This window comes from Crinia signifera, chromosome 3 (genome assembly GCF_055691185.1).
Source record: "Crinia signifera chromosome 3, ASM5569118v1, whole genome shotgun sequence".
NCBI lineage: Eukaryota > Metazoa > Chordata > Amphibia > Anura > Myobatrachidae > Crinia > Crinia signifera.
In genome coordinates, this window is record NC_139219.1 from 228,420,326 (window position 1) to 228,438,751 (window position 18,426).

The 18,426-nt window shown below is 45.4% G+C and overlaps 1 protein-coding gene across 4 annotated transcripts in view; it reads right to left on the reverse strand.

The window, feature by feature from the left end:
* Nucleotides 1-18,426, reverse strand: part of LOC146064273 (putative cation-transporting ATPase 13A4) — a 130,582-nt gene that overhangs the window by 43,308 nt on the left and 68,848 nt on the right. For all 4 annotated transcript variants that reach the window (XR_014471783.1, XM_083177556.1, XM_083177558.1 and 1 more), the window contains exons 10-16: nucleotides 17,130-17,300; nucleotides 14,005-14,162; nucleotides 11,449-11,637; nucleotides 7,139-7,200; nucleotides 4,086-4,236; nucleotides 3,746-3,820; nucleotides 2,094-2,250 (exon numbers count right to left, since the gene is read on the reverse strand). Coding sequence is in view for 3 of the 4 variants with exons in the window: in XM_083177556.1 (XP_083033682.1) it covers nucleotides 2,094-2,250; nucleotides 3,746-3,820; nucleotides 4,086-4,236; nucleotides 7,139-7,200; nucleotides 11,449-11,637; nucleotides 14,005-14,162; nucleotides 17,130-17,300 (963 nt within the window). In the remaining variant the exon portion in view is untranslated. The remainder of the gene's footprint in view (nucleotides 1-2,093; nucleotides 2,251-3,745; nucleotides 3,821-4,085; nucleotides 4,237-7,138; nucleotides 7,201-11,448; nucleotides 11,638-14,004; nucleotides 14,163-17,129; nucleotides 17,301-18,426) is intronic.

Sequence of the window (18,426 nt, forward strand, 5' to 3'; positions counted from 1 at the left end):
TGTGCAATTACCTCTGCTACACCATAAATGGTAGTACAAGAGGTTTCATACAATATCCTGTACAACACAAGGACTCTATAAACTCTCTACTTCATATCCTATGACTGCATTTTCTTATATTACATAGTATACCTGGCTTGGTGGCAGAGAATTGGCATAGACTAGGCAGATTGGGGATGTTTACTTATTTGTCTTTATTTTTTATTCAAGAAAGTCCATATCTACTACACTCAAATGTACATTATCATCCAACAACTGTAGAGAACTTACATACAGATAGTGGTAGATGCTCAAATTAGTTCAGTAAAACTTTTCAGGTGCATACAAGGGAGGGGTTAATACTTAGTAAGTAACAAGACATTGGTTTCCCCCGGCACACTGAATAGTTTTAGCAACCAATCTTGAACACTACATGATAATAGAATTCAGAGATATTGGTTACATATACCTGCGCAGGTGTATGATATGCCCCCAAGCCGCGTCAAGGCTTCTCTGTATATTGGGGGTCCCTAGCGCTATATCTAGGTGCAGGGTGTGGCACCCCAAAAACTATCATAAGCTAGGAGGCCCAGGTATATGTAACCAATATCTCTGAATTCTATTATCATGTAGTGTTCAAGATTGGTTGCTAAAACTATTCAGTGTGCCGGGGGAAACCAATGTCTTGTAACTGTAGAGAACTACAGACAACTCAGGTTTTTTAGGGCTTGGTTTAACTGGTTTATGATGACACCAATGTCATTGCTCTGCAAATAATGCCAACAGCTACATCATCTCAGTTGCCCACAGATAATATGGCATCTGCAATACAACTATTGTGGTGTACACATGGTTTGCTTTAATCTATTTTTCTATTCTATATAAGCAAAATAGAATGCGTTAGTTTTTGATTCGCACCCGATACGCAACCCCACTGCATAAAAATCGAATAGAAAAATTGACTGCAGGCAAGACTATAACCTACAGATCTGTACTAAATAGTCTAAATCATGGGTCTTAAAACTGTTGCCCTCCAGATGTTGTAAAACTACATGTTCCAACATTCATTGCCACATTTTTTCCTATAAGAGCATGCCAAAACTGTCAGGGCATGCTGGGACATGTAGTTCCACAACATCTGGAGGGCCACAGTTTGAAGACCCATTGTCTAAATGAAATGTGTTCACTGCGTCGTGCGATTCGATGGATTTAATAGAAAGTATATGGCACCCTTATTACAGATTTATGCATCAATATGTTTCAAAACTCATCAGATCAAAAGTACACTTACTCTTGGTATAACTCATACTTGCCTGATTTTTAAAACTAGTCACAGGGAGATTATAGTTGGTAATAGAATTTTTGCACTGTGCCCTATTAAGGGGGGGGGGGGGGGGGGGGCTTGTCATGCTCCACCCAAAGGGCGTGTTTACCATACATGGAGAGATTGTGAAAAGAGATTGTGAACGTGGCACTGAGAAGCATGGGTGTGTACTGCTACATCTGAGAGGAATCTTTTAAAATTACATATCCATCTCATACTTGCTAATGAAAAGTCACTGATATGTGTGTGTGAGGGATTGTACATCTAATGTGTTTTACATGTGGTTCCATATAAATGGAATCTCCAATGTTGGGAAATGGTGTTGATGATTAAGTGAAAATGTATCTATCTGTCTCTCATTCCTTTTTCCCCAGAAATGCTACATTTAGCGGCTAGGTGAAATGAGGGAGATTGCTAGACGAAGAAGAGAGGGAGATTGCTGCTATTTCAGGGAGTCTCCTGCAGAGGGCAGGAGGGTAGGCAGCTATGGTATACTGTAACTGCATCTAATTGTCAGCTATAGTTTTATTTATCTGGACAGCAATTTATTTATTTATTTATTTACAGTTTCTTATATAGCGCAGCAGATTCCGTTGCGCTTTACAATAGTAGACAGTGATAAAACAAACTGTGTAACAGACAGACTTGGAGGTTAGAGGGCCCTGCTGCAAGCTTACAATCTATTTGCTAAATAATACACAAAAAGCTAAATAAAGTCAATTCATGTCATTATATAATTCTACCTCTGATTTGTAATTTACAATAAAAGTGAACATAATAAAAATAATACCTGTTTCTTGTTTGCAAAACTGAACCAAAACCTCTGGAGCTCCTTTCATAAATGCCATGAAGTTGGATGATCCTATTACCTTGGTGATAACAGACATGCGCTGAAGATTGGAAGAAAAGGGAAACTGGTGCACAATGCGGAGTCCTTTGATTGGTACCTTTCAGAAAACAATATTCAATGTTACAACATACAACATATGCTTATCAATATATTTATTTGTATAAAAAATCTAATTTATCACTAGACAGAGGGGAGTGAAGTTGTCAAAGGTGTTCTGCTATTTGTGTTATTTCATATTATGCCATAACACAATGGGGGAAATTTACTAAGATGTGTATTCTACTTCACATGTGATGTTGCTATGGGCAACCAATCAGATCCTGTGTACTATCTTATAGGGGGTGCTGAATAAATAAGAAGTAGATTCTGATTGGACAACATCACATGTGAAGTAGAATTAACATCTTAGCCAATGTATTGCACGTTTGACTAGAACTTGAAAGCTCCCAGAACATTGCACCTCTGCAAACTGGCCTCTTCTACACAACATATTATGATCATTATGAAACTTGATTAACAGGGCCTGATTAAGGGTTCCAGCCACCCTAGGCAGAAGTGGCTGCAACCCCCTTCCGACGGCGCTTCCATCCGTTCCCCCGGGTCCCCGCCGGCTTGCAGACGGTAACCCGGGGTCCCCGCCGCCTGCCCGCACCCCCCCCCCCCCCTAACCCTGTCCATCTCCCTGAGGCGGAGATGGACAGGGTTTCCGTCGCGCTGGCGTGTCTCAGTATATTCGCTGGCGAGGCTGCTGGCGGGTCGCCAGAGGGGACGTCCTGGCGACCCGCCAGCAAGGATGAGACCTACTCCATCTGTAGGCCGGGAAGGTGAGTCTGTAGTTATCAGAGGCATCTCTTTGACCAGACTGCAGATGCAGGGGGATGGGACCTGTCCACATATCACTCAGATAGCAAACTGAAGGCTTATTTTTTGGCCCTGAAGAGTAATACATCTTGCCCTCACATTATCAAGGGAGATATTTATTAAATCTCTATCATTGATTATCCTTGAAGATTAATTATTTTTTATAAATCTTTATGAGGATCGTATTCTACAGTTTGGGGAGCAAGACAAAAACCACTATTAACTGTGTGTGGGTGGGTGGTGGTGGGTGACCTGCTATTTTGTCATTTCCAGCCACCACAAATTCTGGTGGCAGACCTTTTTGCACATGCTAAATCCTGAATCATGATGCAACATATTTAGTCCCTTATTCTGGTTCACTTGCAAAGGTGAATTCCTTCTCAAATGGATAAAACCATGTGCACTACATGTAACATGTGCAGAGAGAATTAGATTTGGGTGAGTTATTTCTGTGCAGGGAAAATACTGACTGCTGTTGTTTAACACTGCATTATAGATCTCACTTTGCAGTAAAACCCCACCCAAATCGAATTCTCTCTGCACACATTACATCTGCCCCACCTGCAGTGCACATGATTTTGTCCATTTGAGAAGGAATTGCCTTTGCGAGTAAACCAGAATAATCTACATTACCTGCTATTCATGTCAGGGACATACTTAATATAATTTCAACAAAAGCAAAAAAACTGTTATCTATTATGAAATGACAATAATGTCCCTATACAACTTACACACTCTGCTGTTGATCCTGGCGTAACAACTGTACATGAGCAAGACTTCTCATTTTCCGCAAACTCTTCTAATTGCTGAGGAAGAAATGGGAGAAAGAAAAACATCTATATTTGCTGGCATCGCATTAATTTGCAACTTTATCTATTACCTTAGCGTTTTCACAATCTAGACTACAATTACAGGTTGGTGCTGTGGTCCTGTTCAAATTTTGCATCCAAGTGCATTGCTTGTACAGTAATTGAGCCCTGGTTGAGTTAAATGACAACAGTGCTCCATATGTGTGACCATGTATATGCGTGTTTGTGCTTTTTAGATAGTGGATTTGGATATACATATTACCCAGTTTGTGCCTTCAAACATCTTCATTTCCAGTGGATCACCACATATTTTGCTATTCATTAGAACCAGTGAATGGCAACTTGCCATTGCTCCAACCAAAGGGCTCCAGGGTAATGTAGAGCCAGGTGTGAAATAGTGGATTTCCTGAAAACTAGAACAACCAAATATGTAAATACTCAGTAGTGGGCACAAGCATCCACTGTGCACCAATAAAGAGTTAATGCTGCATTGTGTTATGAGCTATCGGCTGCAATGTATTAAAACAATAGCGTGCACCAAGGAGTAACCATTTGACTGCCAACATCTCTGTGAGAGATGTTCAAAATATCCGCTAAAAATACCAGCTTACATTTGTTATATAAATTCATATAAATATTGTTGTATAAGAAATATTATATTTTCTATGCTATGTAAACATTACAGGTCATTATGATAACTAAAAATGTTTGCTTGCCAATTTTTAACACCTATTTTGACAAATTCACTTGCCACTCAAAGGGTTAATGGGGATGCAGTTACAATCCAGGCGGTCGGGATCCCGGCGTTCAGAATCCCGACGCCGGAATCCCGACCGCCGAAATGCCAACACATTCTCCCTCCGTGGGTGTCCACGACACCCCTGGAGGGAGAACAAATTAGTGTGCCGAGCGTAGCGAGGCACCGGTCCCACTGCGTGGCAAGTGCAGCGAGCCCGCAAGGGGGGGGCGATCCACGTCCCCCCTTGTCGGCATTTCGGCTGTCGGGATTCCGGCGTCGGGATTCTGAACGCCGGGATCCCGACCGCCGGGATTCAATACTGAATCCGGTTAATGCTGCCCTATTACGGGGTCTGGACAGCAGCTGAACTGTGGGCTGTGACAAAAAAAAATTGCAACAAGGATTAACACACTTAGGGTTACAGCAGAAGTGTGACACACTCAAAAACTGTAGAAAAAACTTCCTGCAATACAAAAAAAAAAAAAAACTTTTACTAACTGACCAACATTTATCTAGTTCAGCTAATATTAATACTAAGAACCTGAGGAATGGACAGTAACTAAGGTCTGGTCAGAAGTCACCAGAACACAGCTTTCTGGGGGTCCTGTGTGAAATAGCATCCGAATAACCAAATATATTTTGCCTCTTTTTGGAATCCATGCAAGGTGGGGAAACCCAAGTTATTATCTGCAACGCACAGGAACAGTTTAGCCACAACAACAAAAGCAATATAGCTGCTCCCAGGGAGGAACAGGAGGAGGCATGAGGTGCAGGGGCTCTACCCCCCCCCCCCCCCCTAGTGTTCCGGGGGGAAGATGGTACCCTGCCACCCAGCAACCCTGCCCAGCTGCCCACAGTGCTCCTCCTGCAAGGTGCCCCCCCCCCTTCCCCTCATCTCAGATGAGTGTGGGATCTGGGTGCTGCTGGCTGCCTCTACTCCTTCCCTGGTTGCCACTATGCCCTGTCCATGCTCCTGCCTGGTGAGCCCAGGGGCAGACAACTCTCCCCTCTCTCACCCTGTATTACTGCTGCCACTGTATGGATGCTGGAGGCGCCCGGTAGGGTGTCCCCCCTTGCAGCAGCCTAACCCTACCACCCTTTGTAAGTGTCTAATCCTAACCCCCGCAGCCTGACCCTAACCCTCTCTTCCCCGTAGGAACCCTAAGTCCTCCCAGTAGTGCCTAAACATAACCACCCCCCCTACCATGACTGTCAATATTCTTGATCTATTTGCGGTCCTGCCTCTTGTGTTGTGAAAGCAATCGGGATGCCAGTGTCAGTATACGGACTGCTGGCATCCTGACTGCCAGGATGTTACCCGCAACACACACACACACCCACATATATATATATATATATATATATATGTATATGTGTGTGTGTGTATACATATATATACACCTCAAAGAGGGTGTTGGTGGGGGGGGGGGGGGGGAGTAGACAGAAAGTTTGCCTAGGGCGCTGAGGAACCTAGCACCGGCCCTGCCTGCAGTGCACATGGTCTTGTCCATTAGCAAACCAAATGTGCTTTGCGAATGAACCTGAATCAGGCCCATAATTTCCAACAATGTGTACACAAGTACCAGCAGTGCATCAGAGCATGCCGTAATGAAGAAGCATGCCTTATCATCAGTACTAGTAATGAGTCAGACTGACTCATTACAGTATGTTGTATCTAAACATGGTCATGCTGGATAAGGAGGTCCATGGGACCCAACTTCCCCCCTGCATACATCCCATTAACTCACAGTATTGAACACAGTAGAGAAGACCAGCAGCATCCTACATCAGGTGGCACCTTGAGCATGAAGGCTGCTCTTTGCGCCCCTTTGGCAAGCACACCGACAAAAGGGGCATGGTCTTGCATATAGTGGTGAGACAATGCGTGTAGTAAGTATTGCCTCGCAGCCCAAAGCCTTGTTTCTTTCTCTCCCTGGCTCTGCGAGATGAGAGCTGCCCCAGACACCATTCAGGATGCAGTGCTGGCTCCTACACTGTGACAGGAGCTGAGTCCTGCATGTATTGTTATAGTGTTGCAACTGGCTCCTGTCACTGAGCTGGGGTCAGCAGTTTTATGTAACCTTCTGTGCATGACACCTTGGAGCAGCTCAGTCCCCCATAGTCACTCCGCTGGAAAAAACTACTGCCATGCTGCTTTCCCTGCCAATGTGGTTATTATTGTGCCCTCCTGTATTCAATTCCAGCCCCCGGGTACCCCTTTCTAAGTACCTCCTGAACTGCATAGTGGTGTAGTAGGGAATAAAGTATACGTTTACACCTGGGCCCACCACTCGCAAATTTCACCAAAGACAATAACTACAAAAAAAAAACCTCAAACCACATATTGTATGTCTGATAGATCCGTAATATACTATAATAGAGTTCTTCCCTTCCTGGTGCAGACTCAGCAACCTTCTTGATATCACATTTTTAGGGGGCCTGCACTGATGCTGTTCTGGTATATTCTTCAATTGCAAACATTTCAATACTAAGAATAACACTACAGCTGTTATAGTGATGGCTGACATATTTATGAAATTATAGACACAAAACAATAATCTGCTTTTCAAACCTACCTGTTTCCTTCAGATGGAACAATACCCCACAAGTCTAAGCCATCTTCTGTTAAGGTACCTGTCTGGGTTAAAGTGAAACAATGAGTTAGCCATTTGTTGCTACATGTAGAAAGACTTGCCATGGATATTATAAGTCGTAGAGGAGTATTCTAACAAAGAAATTTAGGGGTCTATGTACTAAGCATTGAACGGAGAGAAAGTGGCCAGTGATAAATTACCAGCCAACCAGTTCCTAGATGCCATGTTACAGGCTGTGTTTGAAAACTGCCAGTTAGGAACTGGTTGGCTGGTACTTTATCTCCATTCACTTAATCTCTCTCCACGGCTTAGTACATAGACCTCTTTATTTTCTATTTTCTGTATACAGTACACTAGATGGTATAGTATTGTTTATTATACAATCGTGTAATTTTATTTGACATTTTAGTACTTTATTTGACATTGTTTACATAGCTCCTTTCTTTACATCATTAACAATCCAATAAATATAGGTAAAAATATACTTTATTTTATTTTTACATAGTCCAAATAATTTATTTAATTCTTCTGTGCATATATAATAGCAAATATGTATATTTCATATATTTACTGAACATTGTAGTAGTGCAGCAAATATATGTTTGGCAATATTCCTTTAAAAATATAGTTATAATGCAGTTTTTTTTATTATCTGACTTAAGCAGTCAATGGGTTATATGTAATAGGGCCTGAGATTTTAGTGCAAACTTTGTCCCACAATGTGACAAATGTAATAGGCTGCCAATGTGTGGGTTAGAGGCTATAACATTGTCCAAGTAAAGTTGTATTTTTATAAGAGATGAGCAGTGGCGGTTTTTACCTATGGGCTGCAGCCCCCCCCCCCCCAGGTAAAATCCGCCACTGTCTTTGCCTACAGTGAAGCCAGATGCAGTCTGCGAGACTGCTCTGGCTTCAATGTGACTGTCAGTGACCTGCCAGTCACTCAAGGCAGTACCATCGTGAGGTGTTCCCTCACTCCGGGATGCCTCTGTGTGTGCAAATGCACGGCAGCACCCAAATCAGGTTCTGCGCATGCTGCGCATGTGCCTGACCCGGGAACCTGATTAAGCCTCCAGGGGCTTCTGCAAAGGCAACCCATAGAGACTTGGGCCAGCGCATGTGCAGCATGTATGAAGTTACTGCGCATGTGCTGGCCCCGTGCAGGGGACCGGCAGCTGGGACCATGAAGAATGGTGCAGAGATCGCGGCGGAGGCAGGGGCAGCAGAGGGGGAGGGGCTCGCATTGCGGAAGCCCCCTCCTTCCCAATGGTAAGAGCCGCCACTGGAGATGAGCGTTTTGGATTGGGAATCTGGACACCCCTGAACAACCCCCAATCCGAACGTGTTCATGAGCCTGTTCGGGTATTCCCGCCCAGGCTCGGAGCGTGCCTTTCCGGAGCTCGTGAGATCCGGACACTATCACTATATAAGGATGGCCGGGCGGGCACCATGTTCACTCCAGTCTAGGAGATTGAACAGTGTGCATGTCTAGCTGTCTTCCTTGGTGCCCGCCTGTGTGCTCACTCACCCGCCCTGCTGCAACCTGTAACTTCTACAATGTCAGACAGTCCATACCTGTACTGGCAGGAAAAAAATGCAGTTTGGAGGCCCCTGTACAAACTTGCTCTATTTTACCTGAGTTGTCCCCCACTCCAGTGTGTACTCAGAAAGAGTTTTTAGTGCAGCGGGGAACCTGGTCAGTGATCGGCGTAGGCGGTTGCTTCCGCAAAATGTAGAGAAGATGATGGGTGACATTTATTAAAGGTCGATGGTGGGTTTTTGGCGATTTTTATCGCAAAAACGGCAGTTTTTTCATTTTTTTCCCAAATCGATTTTTTAATGGGTGGCGATTTGCGGCATAAATCGCACTTTTTGCTGCGAAATCGCACTTTCTGAAAGTGCGCTTTTTTTTCAATTCCGGAATTCGCATCCAGATGTTTTCCCCATTGAAAAAGATACAAATCGCATTTTTAATGAGAATCGAATTTGGAAATCGCCAACAAAAATGGTCTAAAGTTCCAAAAAAAAATAGACCTGATCCTGACTGGCGGTTTGGTCAGAAACATGGCGAATTTGTCAGAACCATGCACAGATCATTGTGATCTGTGTATGGTTCTTTGTTAAAATATGTGTAAAAGTAAAAAAAAAATTGGCGTGAGGTCCCCCCTCCTGTACATAACCAGCCATGGGCTCATTGAGCCGGACCTGGTTCCAAAAATACGGGGGACAAAAAGCGTAGGGGTCCCCCGTATTTCTGAAACCAGCCCTGGACTCTTGGACCGGTCCTGGTTCCAAAAATACGGGGGACAAAAAATCTGGGGGTCCCCCGTATTTTGAAACCAGCACCGGGCTCCAACAGGCCGCAGTGTCATGCCACAGCCGGGGGACACTTTTTACACAAGGTCCCCCGGCCGTACCATGAGCACCGTGGCTTGTCAGCCTTGGACGGGGTACCTGGAGGAGTGGGGACCCCCCCAATAAAGGCCGCCCCCCCCCCCCAGGCTTCACCCGTCCAGGGCTGAAGCCCGGGGCTGTCACCGGCGTCCCTGGCCATTGGACGCCGGCCTGATAGGGTTAAATTCTCATTCCTAACATTGCTTAATACAGGAGAACTGCAAGTGCCAGCAGACCTCCCCGCAGGCTGGGACTTGGAGAACCACAAGTCCCAGCATGCGGGGCATTAATGGGCCCGCTGGGACTAGTAGTCCACCTGTAAAAAGAATGTTAAAATAAAGCACACACACAGAATAGTATAACTTTAATACACACACATTCACACTTTCACACTTTTACACCGCTATACATACCGATCCAGGATCCAGCGCTGGTCTCTCTGCAGCACAGCCGGACAGCCGGCACTGACAGCGGGCTGAACTGGCTTCCTCCGATGCAGCGAACAGCTTCTGTCGCGCTGTCCCAGCGCGACACAGGCTGAGAGCGTGATTGGGCGATGCGTCTCCATGGAGACGCATAGCTCAGTCCTGATTGGCTGAGCTATGCGTCTCCATGGAGACACATAAGCCGGAGACGCTCTCAGCCTCTGTTGCGCTGGGACAGCGCGACAGAAGCTGTTAGCTGCATCGGAGGAAGCCGGTCAGCCCGCTGTCAGTGCGGGCTGTCCGGCTCTGCTGCAGAGAGACCAGCGCTGGATCCTGGATCGGTATGTATAGCGGTGTAAAAGTGAGGTGTGTGGGGATATGTATTAAAGTTATACTTTTCTGTGTGTGTGCTTTATTTTAACATTCTTTTTACAGGTGGACTACAGGTCCCAGCGGGCCCATTAATGCCCCGCATGCTGGGACTTGTGGTTCCCCAAGTCCCAGCCTGCGGGGGAGGTCTGCTGGCACTTGTAGTTCTCCCGTATTAAGTAATGTTAGGAATGTGATTTTAACACTATCAGGCCGGTGTCCAATGGCCAGGGACGCCGGTGACAGCCCCGGGCTTCAGCCCTGGACGGGTGAAGCCTGGGGGGGGGACCCCTTTATTGGGGGGGTCCCCACTCCTCCAGGTACCCTGTCCAATGCTGACTAGCCACGGTGCTCATAATACGGCCAGGGGACCTTGTGTAAAAAGTGTCCCCCGGCTGTGGCATGACACTGCGGGCTGTTGGAGCCCGGTGCTGGTTTCAAAATACGGGGGACCCCCAGATTTTTTGTCCCCCGTATTTTTGGAACCAGGACCGGGCCAAGAGTCCGGGGCTGGTTTCAGAAATACGGGGGACCCCTACGCTTTTTGTCCCCCGTATTTTTGGAACCAGGTCCGGCTCAATGGGCTGGTTATGTACAGGAGGGGGGACCTCACGCCAATTTTTTTTTTACAATCAGAAAATCGCACATTTTAAAAAAATCGCACCTTTTCATGACTAAAAAATCGCACTTTCCATCCCGAAAATCGCCCTACATCGCACTTTCTCGCACTTTTCATGCCGGAATACACACCTCATTAAATATTCGATTTCTGGAAAAAAAAATGCGATTTTAAAAAACGGCGATAAAGGGCAATTTGTGCAAAAATCGCATTTTCGGTAAAACGGTAAACACAATAAATCTCGCCCTTGGGTTCAGTGGTTCTATTAATAATACAAACTGGATGTGAATTGTTGATAACAAACATTTTGAATATTCTTAGTGTTCATATGTAACTTTACATTACAAGCATTTGGCAAAGTTCTAGGGATGGATACACCATGGTACTGTAACATAATCCATATCAATTATGAATTAAATATGAATATAAATGATAACAGCAGAAACATTTTACTACAGAGTTACTGTAAATGTAAAGAAGCATACTTTGTCGAAGCAGATAACGTTTAACTGGCCACAGACAACAATCCTCTGTGGGCTTATGCAAAAAATCCCTTGTTTCTTTAATCGTATCTGACAGTAGATGGTGCAGATAGTCAAAGCTGGGGGCAGAGAGACAGGGATAGCAGCAGTTGCCATGATAAGCGTCATGATCACTAATTCCTTGGTTGTTGCCTGTGAAATGCATGGGAACAATGTAAATATTACATTTAGAAAATCTGTCATTATATTAAGCCTATAGTTTTGTTACTTAATGTGACTGGCACAACCATGTATTAGATGAAAAAGGAAAAAAATGACATGAGATTGCATACATTTTTGATTGATGGTTTAAAGACAAATTAGAAGTTGATACATACTTTTTTCAATCTTTTTTTATAGAATGATATACGATGGGTATCAATGTGTGCCAATATTTGCGACAGTCGGAAATATTGGCACTTTTCCACAAGAGCAGATCTATTCAATCTATTCGGCTGTCTTACATTTTCAGATGGTCAGATCCGACTGTTGAAAATGTTCTGACAGTCGGAAATTGGGACCTACTCAGTGGCGTAACTAGAACTTTGCGGACCCCATAGCAAAATCTTGAAAGCGGAGAGACAGACGGACAAATGGGAGGAGGAATTGATGAACAGGAGAGGGCATAGATGGAGAGGCAGGCTGGCCCCTCTATCTACTGAGAGTGCAGGGGATGCAATTATTATGGGGCACAATGACTTGTGGTGGCCCCAAGGCAATCCCAATGCACCCTTCAAAGTTTTCTCATTTTTATCTTTAATCACTGCTGCCACAGGCCAGGTTGGACCATCAAGTCCTCTCTGTATTGTGCAGGGCCGCCGGGAGGGATGCCGGGCCCCGGTAAAATGTCGGGGGCGGGGGGGTGGCCTAATTGTAGGAGGTGTAGCCACCTCCCACAATTAGGCCACTCCCCCAACATGTTTCAGGTGGATCAAAAAACTCTAAAGTTGAGGGGGGAGTGTTATTGTCACCGTCTCAAACACCCCCCCCCCTCAGCACCAGCAGCAGCACATACCTGAGCTCTCATGCTGTCAGTGAGATGGGGGTAGGGTCGGAATAAGGGCCCATACTAGGCCCCTCCAGCAAGCCTGGGTAATTAGTACCCGCTCCCCCCCCCCCCCCCTCTCGGCGGCCCTGAGTGGCGGCACTTTGGTGTCATCCAAACAGTGAATTGATGTAGAAGTTCCCTAAAAGCAACCAATCAGTTTCTAAATAGCATTTATCATGCACATTCTAAATGATAGGTAGAAGATGACTGGTGTCTAATTGCAACTTCTCTACTGATCCACTTCCCCACTGTTTAGAAGGTTTACATTTAGGGAAGAATTGGGAAAATGTGAGCATTCAAATGAGAATGGAAGAAAAAAGACTAGAATAGGTAAAGATAGGACAAATAGAGGGATACAGTAGGAATTGTAGAAAGAATAATAGGCAACAGGAGAATGAGGTAAAAAAATAGAGCTAGATGCGAGAAATATGGACAAGGATAGACAGTGGTGGGAAGAATAGGATAAGAAAAAATAGGGGGAACAGGTGTAGACAGTATGATGGAGATAGAAGGAATAGGGGTAATAATAGGGGAGATGATAGGAATAATGGGAATTAGAAGATAGGAGGAATAAGAGGAGACTAGGGGAGACTGGAGGAATAGGTATGACATCACTCTGACTGCAGAGGTGGGTGTGTGCAGAGAACTGTGACCTGAAGGGTTGAAATTATAAATTTCCATTTCTTACTACATTAGTTTTACAGTAATACTGTGTGGTGAGGGTGCCAGGAACCAGGAGGGACTCACCAGAGCCACTGCGTCTTATGGGGCGAAGAGTGACTGCTGCTGTCTGAAAACCCATTGAATGTGTGCCTCACATAAGTCAGTTTCCTGCTCTGGCTGTTGCCAGCGGGAGGAGACAGGAAAGGACATGTGCAGCATTAAAATGCTGCACCAGCTTTTGAGCCAATCAGAGCTTGTGTACCGTTAGCCAATCAGAGCAGCTGCCGGTACATGAGCTCTGATTGGCTTCCCAGTCGATGCTGCATTTTAATTGGTCGCAGGTGTCCTGCATTGCAAAAGCCTGTGCTTCGGGGCCTTTGGCGGGGGGGGGGGGGGGGGTGAACTGGCAATAAGTCCTGAGTCCCAAAATTTCTAGTGGCAGCCCTGTTACTATAACCAGACCAGGGAAAGTTGTCTTACCTGTTGCTGGGCCTGCCCCAGGGTCAAAAGTGGATTGTTCTCACATATATTATAGCATCAAGCAGTCTCACTCGAAACATATTTTAAAATAACCCAGCATTTGCCCATGGCTTTGCTTCTGTGAAAGTTGTTATTGCTCAGTGGAAGTAACATGCACCCATTGTGAAGCGTCAGCTTCTTGGCTCCTTTCACGGATGTCACATCAAGACAATACATACAGTTCCTCATTTTCTTTCTAGGTCACTAAGCTATACATTAAAGAAAATGCGATCCGTAGTTTTTTAAATGATGCCGGAATAAACAGACTGACAAAACTGTAAAGAACTTACTCCTCTCACTGAAGAAACCACAACTGTATATATGACCCCAATGACGGAAAGGACCATAAGTCCTATAAGGACCTTCCAAACTTCTCTGTGGAGTTTAAAATTTATGGGCTTGGGATACAAAATGGATCGCACAAGGTCTCCCTTTGCAGTGTTGAACCCTAAATTAAAAACAAGGAATACACATATAAAACATATAACATGCAGAATAATACCACAATAATACATGCAGAATAATACCAGATACTTAAACGCCAAAGACTTGTATCACAATGAGATGGATAACACTACAGGAATCCAAGAAGCACTCTAGAACATAGAGTAAAGCTTTCTGGGTCTTATTCAGAACTGATGGCAATGGCATTGTCACCATCCTTTGTAAGACCTGGTGGCTGAAGCAGACATATGTCTCCCATGGTCCTCTGACATACAGGGAGGGCTGCCAGTTGTTGATTGCGGTATTTAATCAGCCTCATTGGGACCTGGAAACTGAAGCAGCCAGATATCCTCACTATAAGGGAAGGCTTCCAGATGTTGGGCATGCACCCCCCTCCCCCCATCCCTATATTGCAGTAATAGTGGATACCGAGGAGGAGCTGCTGCAATCTCTGGCATTATTATCATATCAGGATAATTGTTTAGTTGGGGATAGACTGTCCAGGCTCCCAACAAGCTTGGATAAATCAAATATTTTTGTATTTTGTATAGTTTTTTTATCAACTACTTGGGACTACAGTGTTTTGATGTTTTCAGCATCTGGTAGAAAAATAACTATTACAGTTTGCTCCCACACAAGAGATAAAGTGGACAAAGTTAAATTGTCAAACACTCAGCCAATAACATGGCAGTTAGGAGATTATTGGCTGGTACTTTATCTCTCAAGACTAAAGGGCCCCTTACACTTGTGAGATTTTGTGAGATTTGACCCAATCCAGGTGGATTGAGTCAATTTATCTGTCAAAATCTGATGTGCCTGTCTGACAAAATCTTATGTGCCTGATGTGTAGGACACAATCCACAAAGCCATTGGGTATAACCAAGAGATTGTAAGAGATTGATCCTCCTGCACATAGGATAAATCTCGAGTCAATCAGGTTCAATTTGTTGAACAATAAGTTGAACAAGTGTAAGGGGGCCTTTAGGGTCTTATTCAGACCCGGTTGGTTCCCAAGCAATTACAGAATGACTGCGCACGCGCATGGTACGCAGTGAACATGCGCAAGGTCCCCCTATGAACAAAGTCAGTGATGGCTTACTGGCCGTTTGCAGGGTGATTGACAGAATGCCAGTGGGAGTGCCATGGAAAATGCAGGCAGAGCCTGGTCGTTGGGAGGGAGGGCCACTGCGAACAGGAGGAAACCCATTTGCTGGGGAATGATTTTGAATGGTTTTCCCCCTGAGTGCATGGCTGTGAACGTATTCGCAGCCGTGAACAGAGGTGGGGGGAAATCTTTGGTGGGGCAGTGTTTACCTGATTGCTGGGCACCGAAGATTTGCAGCCTAGTAATCAGATCTGAATCAGGCCCTTAGTACATAGACCCCTGAGTCTTCAGAGGAAAAAGAAGCTTTGTGCGTACAGCCTAGCCTTTGAGCCAGACTGCTGCATATTGCATGCCAATCCAAAATGACAGGCCCCCGCCACTAACACACACCACTGGTTACTGCACAAAGGGTCAGTTATAGTTTAAGCTACAGTATCAATAAAATTATAATTGAACTTGGTACTTGTTTCCTAGCACGGCGCCCGTTGTATGCCATCGCATACCAGTACTTAAGGTATGTGATGGGATGCAATGGGACCCAATTTGAGGGTTTCAAGAGCTGACTGTACCATTTTAATATTGCGTTGCATCGCATGCCATTACAATGGCATGCGATGCGATGCGACGTGATCATACCCAATTTTTTTTTGTACAGCCATAGGGTGATTCCTATGTTAAATGCACCCCCAGACCCCATTTTTCATTGTACAGCCACCCTGATGGGTGATTACTATGATAAAAGCACCCCCATTGTCAACGGCACCACCACTATCAACAGTATGCATCCTCCAACCTTTTCATACCCCCACTATCCACGTCGGCGTGGAGTTGATTTCATATAGTGTGGCGAGCGTGGGGGGCCGGGGAATACATGTGAAGTCATCCGGGTCCCCTTGCGGGGCTTGCCACATTATATAAAATCAACTCCACACCGACATGGATAGTGGGGGTATGAAAAGGTCGGAGGACGCGTACAACTGCCCCTCGCAGGCTCGCTGCGCTCGCCACGCTTCGGGTTGGCGTTGATAGTGGGGGTGCATTTAACATAGTAATCACCCAGCAGGGTGGCTGTACAATGAAAAATCGGGGCTGGGGGTGCATTTAACATGGTTATCACCCATCAGGGTGGCTGTACAATTAAAAATTGGGTCTGATCGCATCGCATCGCTTGCGATCGGGTCGCATGCGATGCGATCAGATAGACCCGATGGCATAAGATAAAAGGAAACAAGTACCTTGAACTTTAAGTGTTTTAAGATGATACCATGTCAATCTCATTATTGTGACCCTTGACCCTGTTTTTACTTTTAAAGATCCATCTATAATATATTAATAATTCCAATAACATGCTTTTGTGAACCCCATCCCAGATGTTGTAGCCTCTGCTTTATCAGAATTCCACTCCTAGCGCAGAATCCTGCCTGGCAGACTAGCAAGTGTGTCCGTCATCCACAAAGTGGCATAGGCTGAATGTATTGCAAAGCCACTAGACCCGCTTCCTAATGTAGTTTCTTTGGGGCATTTTATTTATTTCGTCCATTATAGGCAATTGTCTAATGCATGGGTCTTCAAACTGTGGCCCTCCAGATGTTGTGGAACTACATTTCCCAGCATGTCCTGACAGTTTTGGCATGCTCTTATAGGAAAAAATATGGCAATGCATGTTGGAACATGTACTGTAGTTTTCCAACATCTGGAGGGCCACAGTTTGAAGACCCATGGTCTAATACATACCTTGAAAGAATAGAGAAGAGGAATGACAGCTAACCTAATATAGCAGACAGAATAATTACCATCTTGAGGTTATTCAGTTATTGCACTAATGTATGTAACATGCATATTTTGAGACATCTATTATCAGCTCACCTGTTTGTAAGACCACAGCTTTCACCTGGTCGTCTGAAGGTGCCTGTGTCTTAATGACCTCTGTTCCACAATACAATATATGTCCTCTGTACATTTCCCCACTGTGCATTTTACAAGGTGTTCCAGTGTCCACATTTGGTAATGGAACTTTTGTAACAGGAACACTTTCACCTAGTAAGAGGGTCAATAAACAAAAATGCATAAAGGCGGGTTCAATATGTGTGTGTGTGTGCATACCTCCCAACATGACCCTCTTCCCGATCCTGCCGTGCGGCCTGTGCAGCGTGACTTGGACATAGGTCACACTGTGCAGGCCACAGCCAGCACCTCCACTGCCAGAACCCTCTCGCCACCCGCTCTCGGTGGCACTGAAGCACCTTCACTACCAGGCGTCACACTCGCTGACTGTCTCCACCTGCCACACTTCTGCCGCCTGCCCCACTCCCCCAAGTAAGTGAATGTGGGGGATGGGGTGTTTTCTTTTAGGGATGCTGATTCCCGGGATTGATAAAAATACCCCAGGATTGGCATCCCTAGTTTGGGGCATGCTACTGGATGCATCTGTAAATCTGTACTTGTGGCTCTGGTATGTTTATTAAGGCTCCCAGGCAGTGTGGCCATTTACTCAAGCTGATGATTATGAAAGGATCTGCATGTGTGCTGCAAATGTGCAGGGGGGTTCTATGGGGACAATTGTCCCGGGTCCGGCCGTGCTGACAGAGGGTAGGGCCTGGGCCGCTCTATCCCCACAACACCCCCCCTGCACAACGGTCGTCCGCACTCCCGGGTCATCTGCCATCATCCTCCCTCATCAGTAGCGGTCCGCAGGTCGTCCACAGCCCGCCGAACATTGTCCCTTGGCACGGCCAGACTCCGACATTGTGCTTCAGCGTCTTTGATGCCGGAAGCCCCCACAGCGTGATGTCATTATGTGCGACGTTGTCACACCAGGGGGCTTAGTCGACAAGACTGAGACCTCTGGTGGGGACCTGGACCGGTACCTGAACCGGGGAGGTTGGAGAGGACCCTTGCGCATGGACTGCGCGACAGTGCACCCAGAGCCAATAAGCAGTCAGAGGTAAAATACAACCGGAGTTTATTTGCAGATGGTTGTAATAACGACAGACAGTAAAGTATGCAGGAATAATGACAGTTCATGCAGATTGCAATACTTTACAGATATGATGAATGGTATCGATGGTGGAACATCGGATCCGGATATCGGATATGGAGACTGTGGGTCCGGAATGACGGACGGAAGAGTGGAGCTTGACTGTGGGTCCGGAATGACGGACGG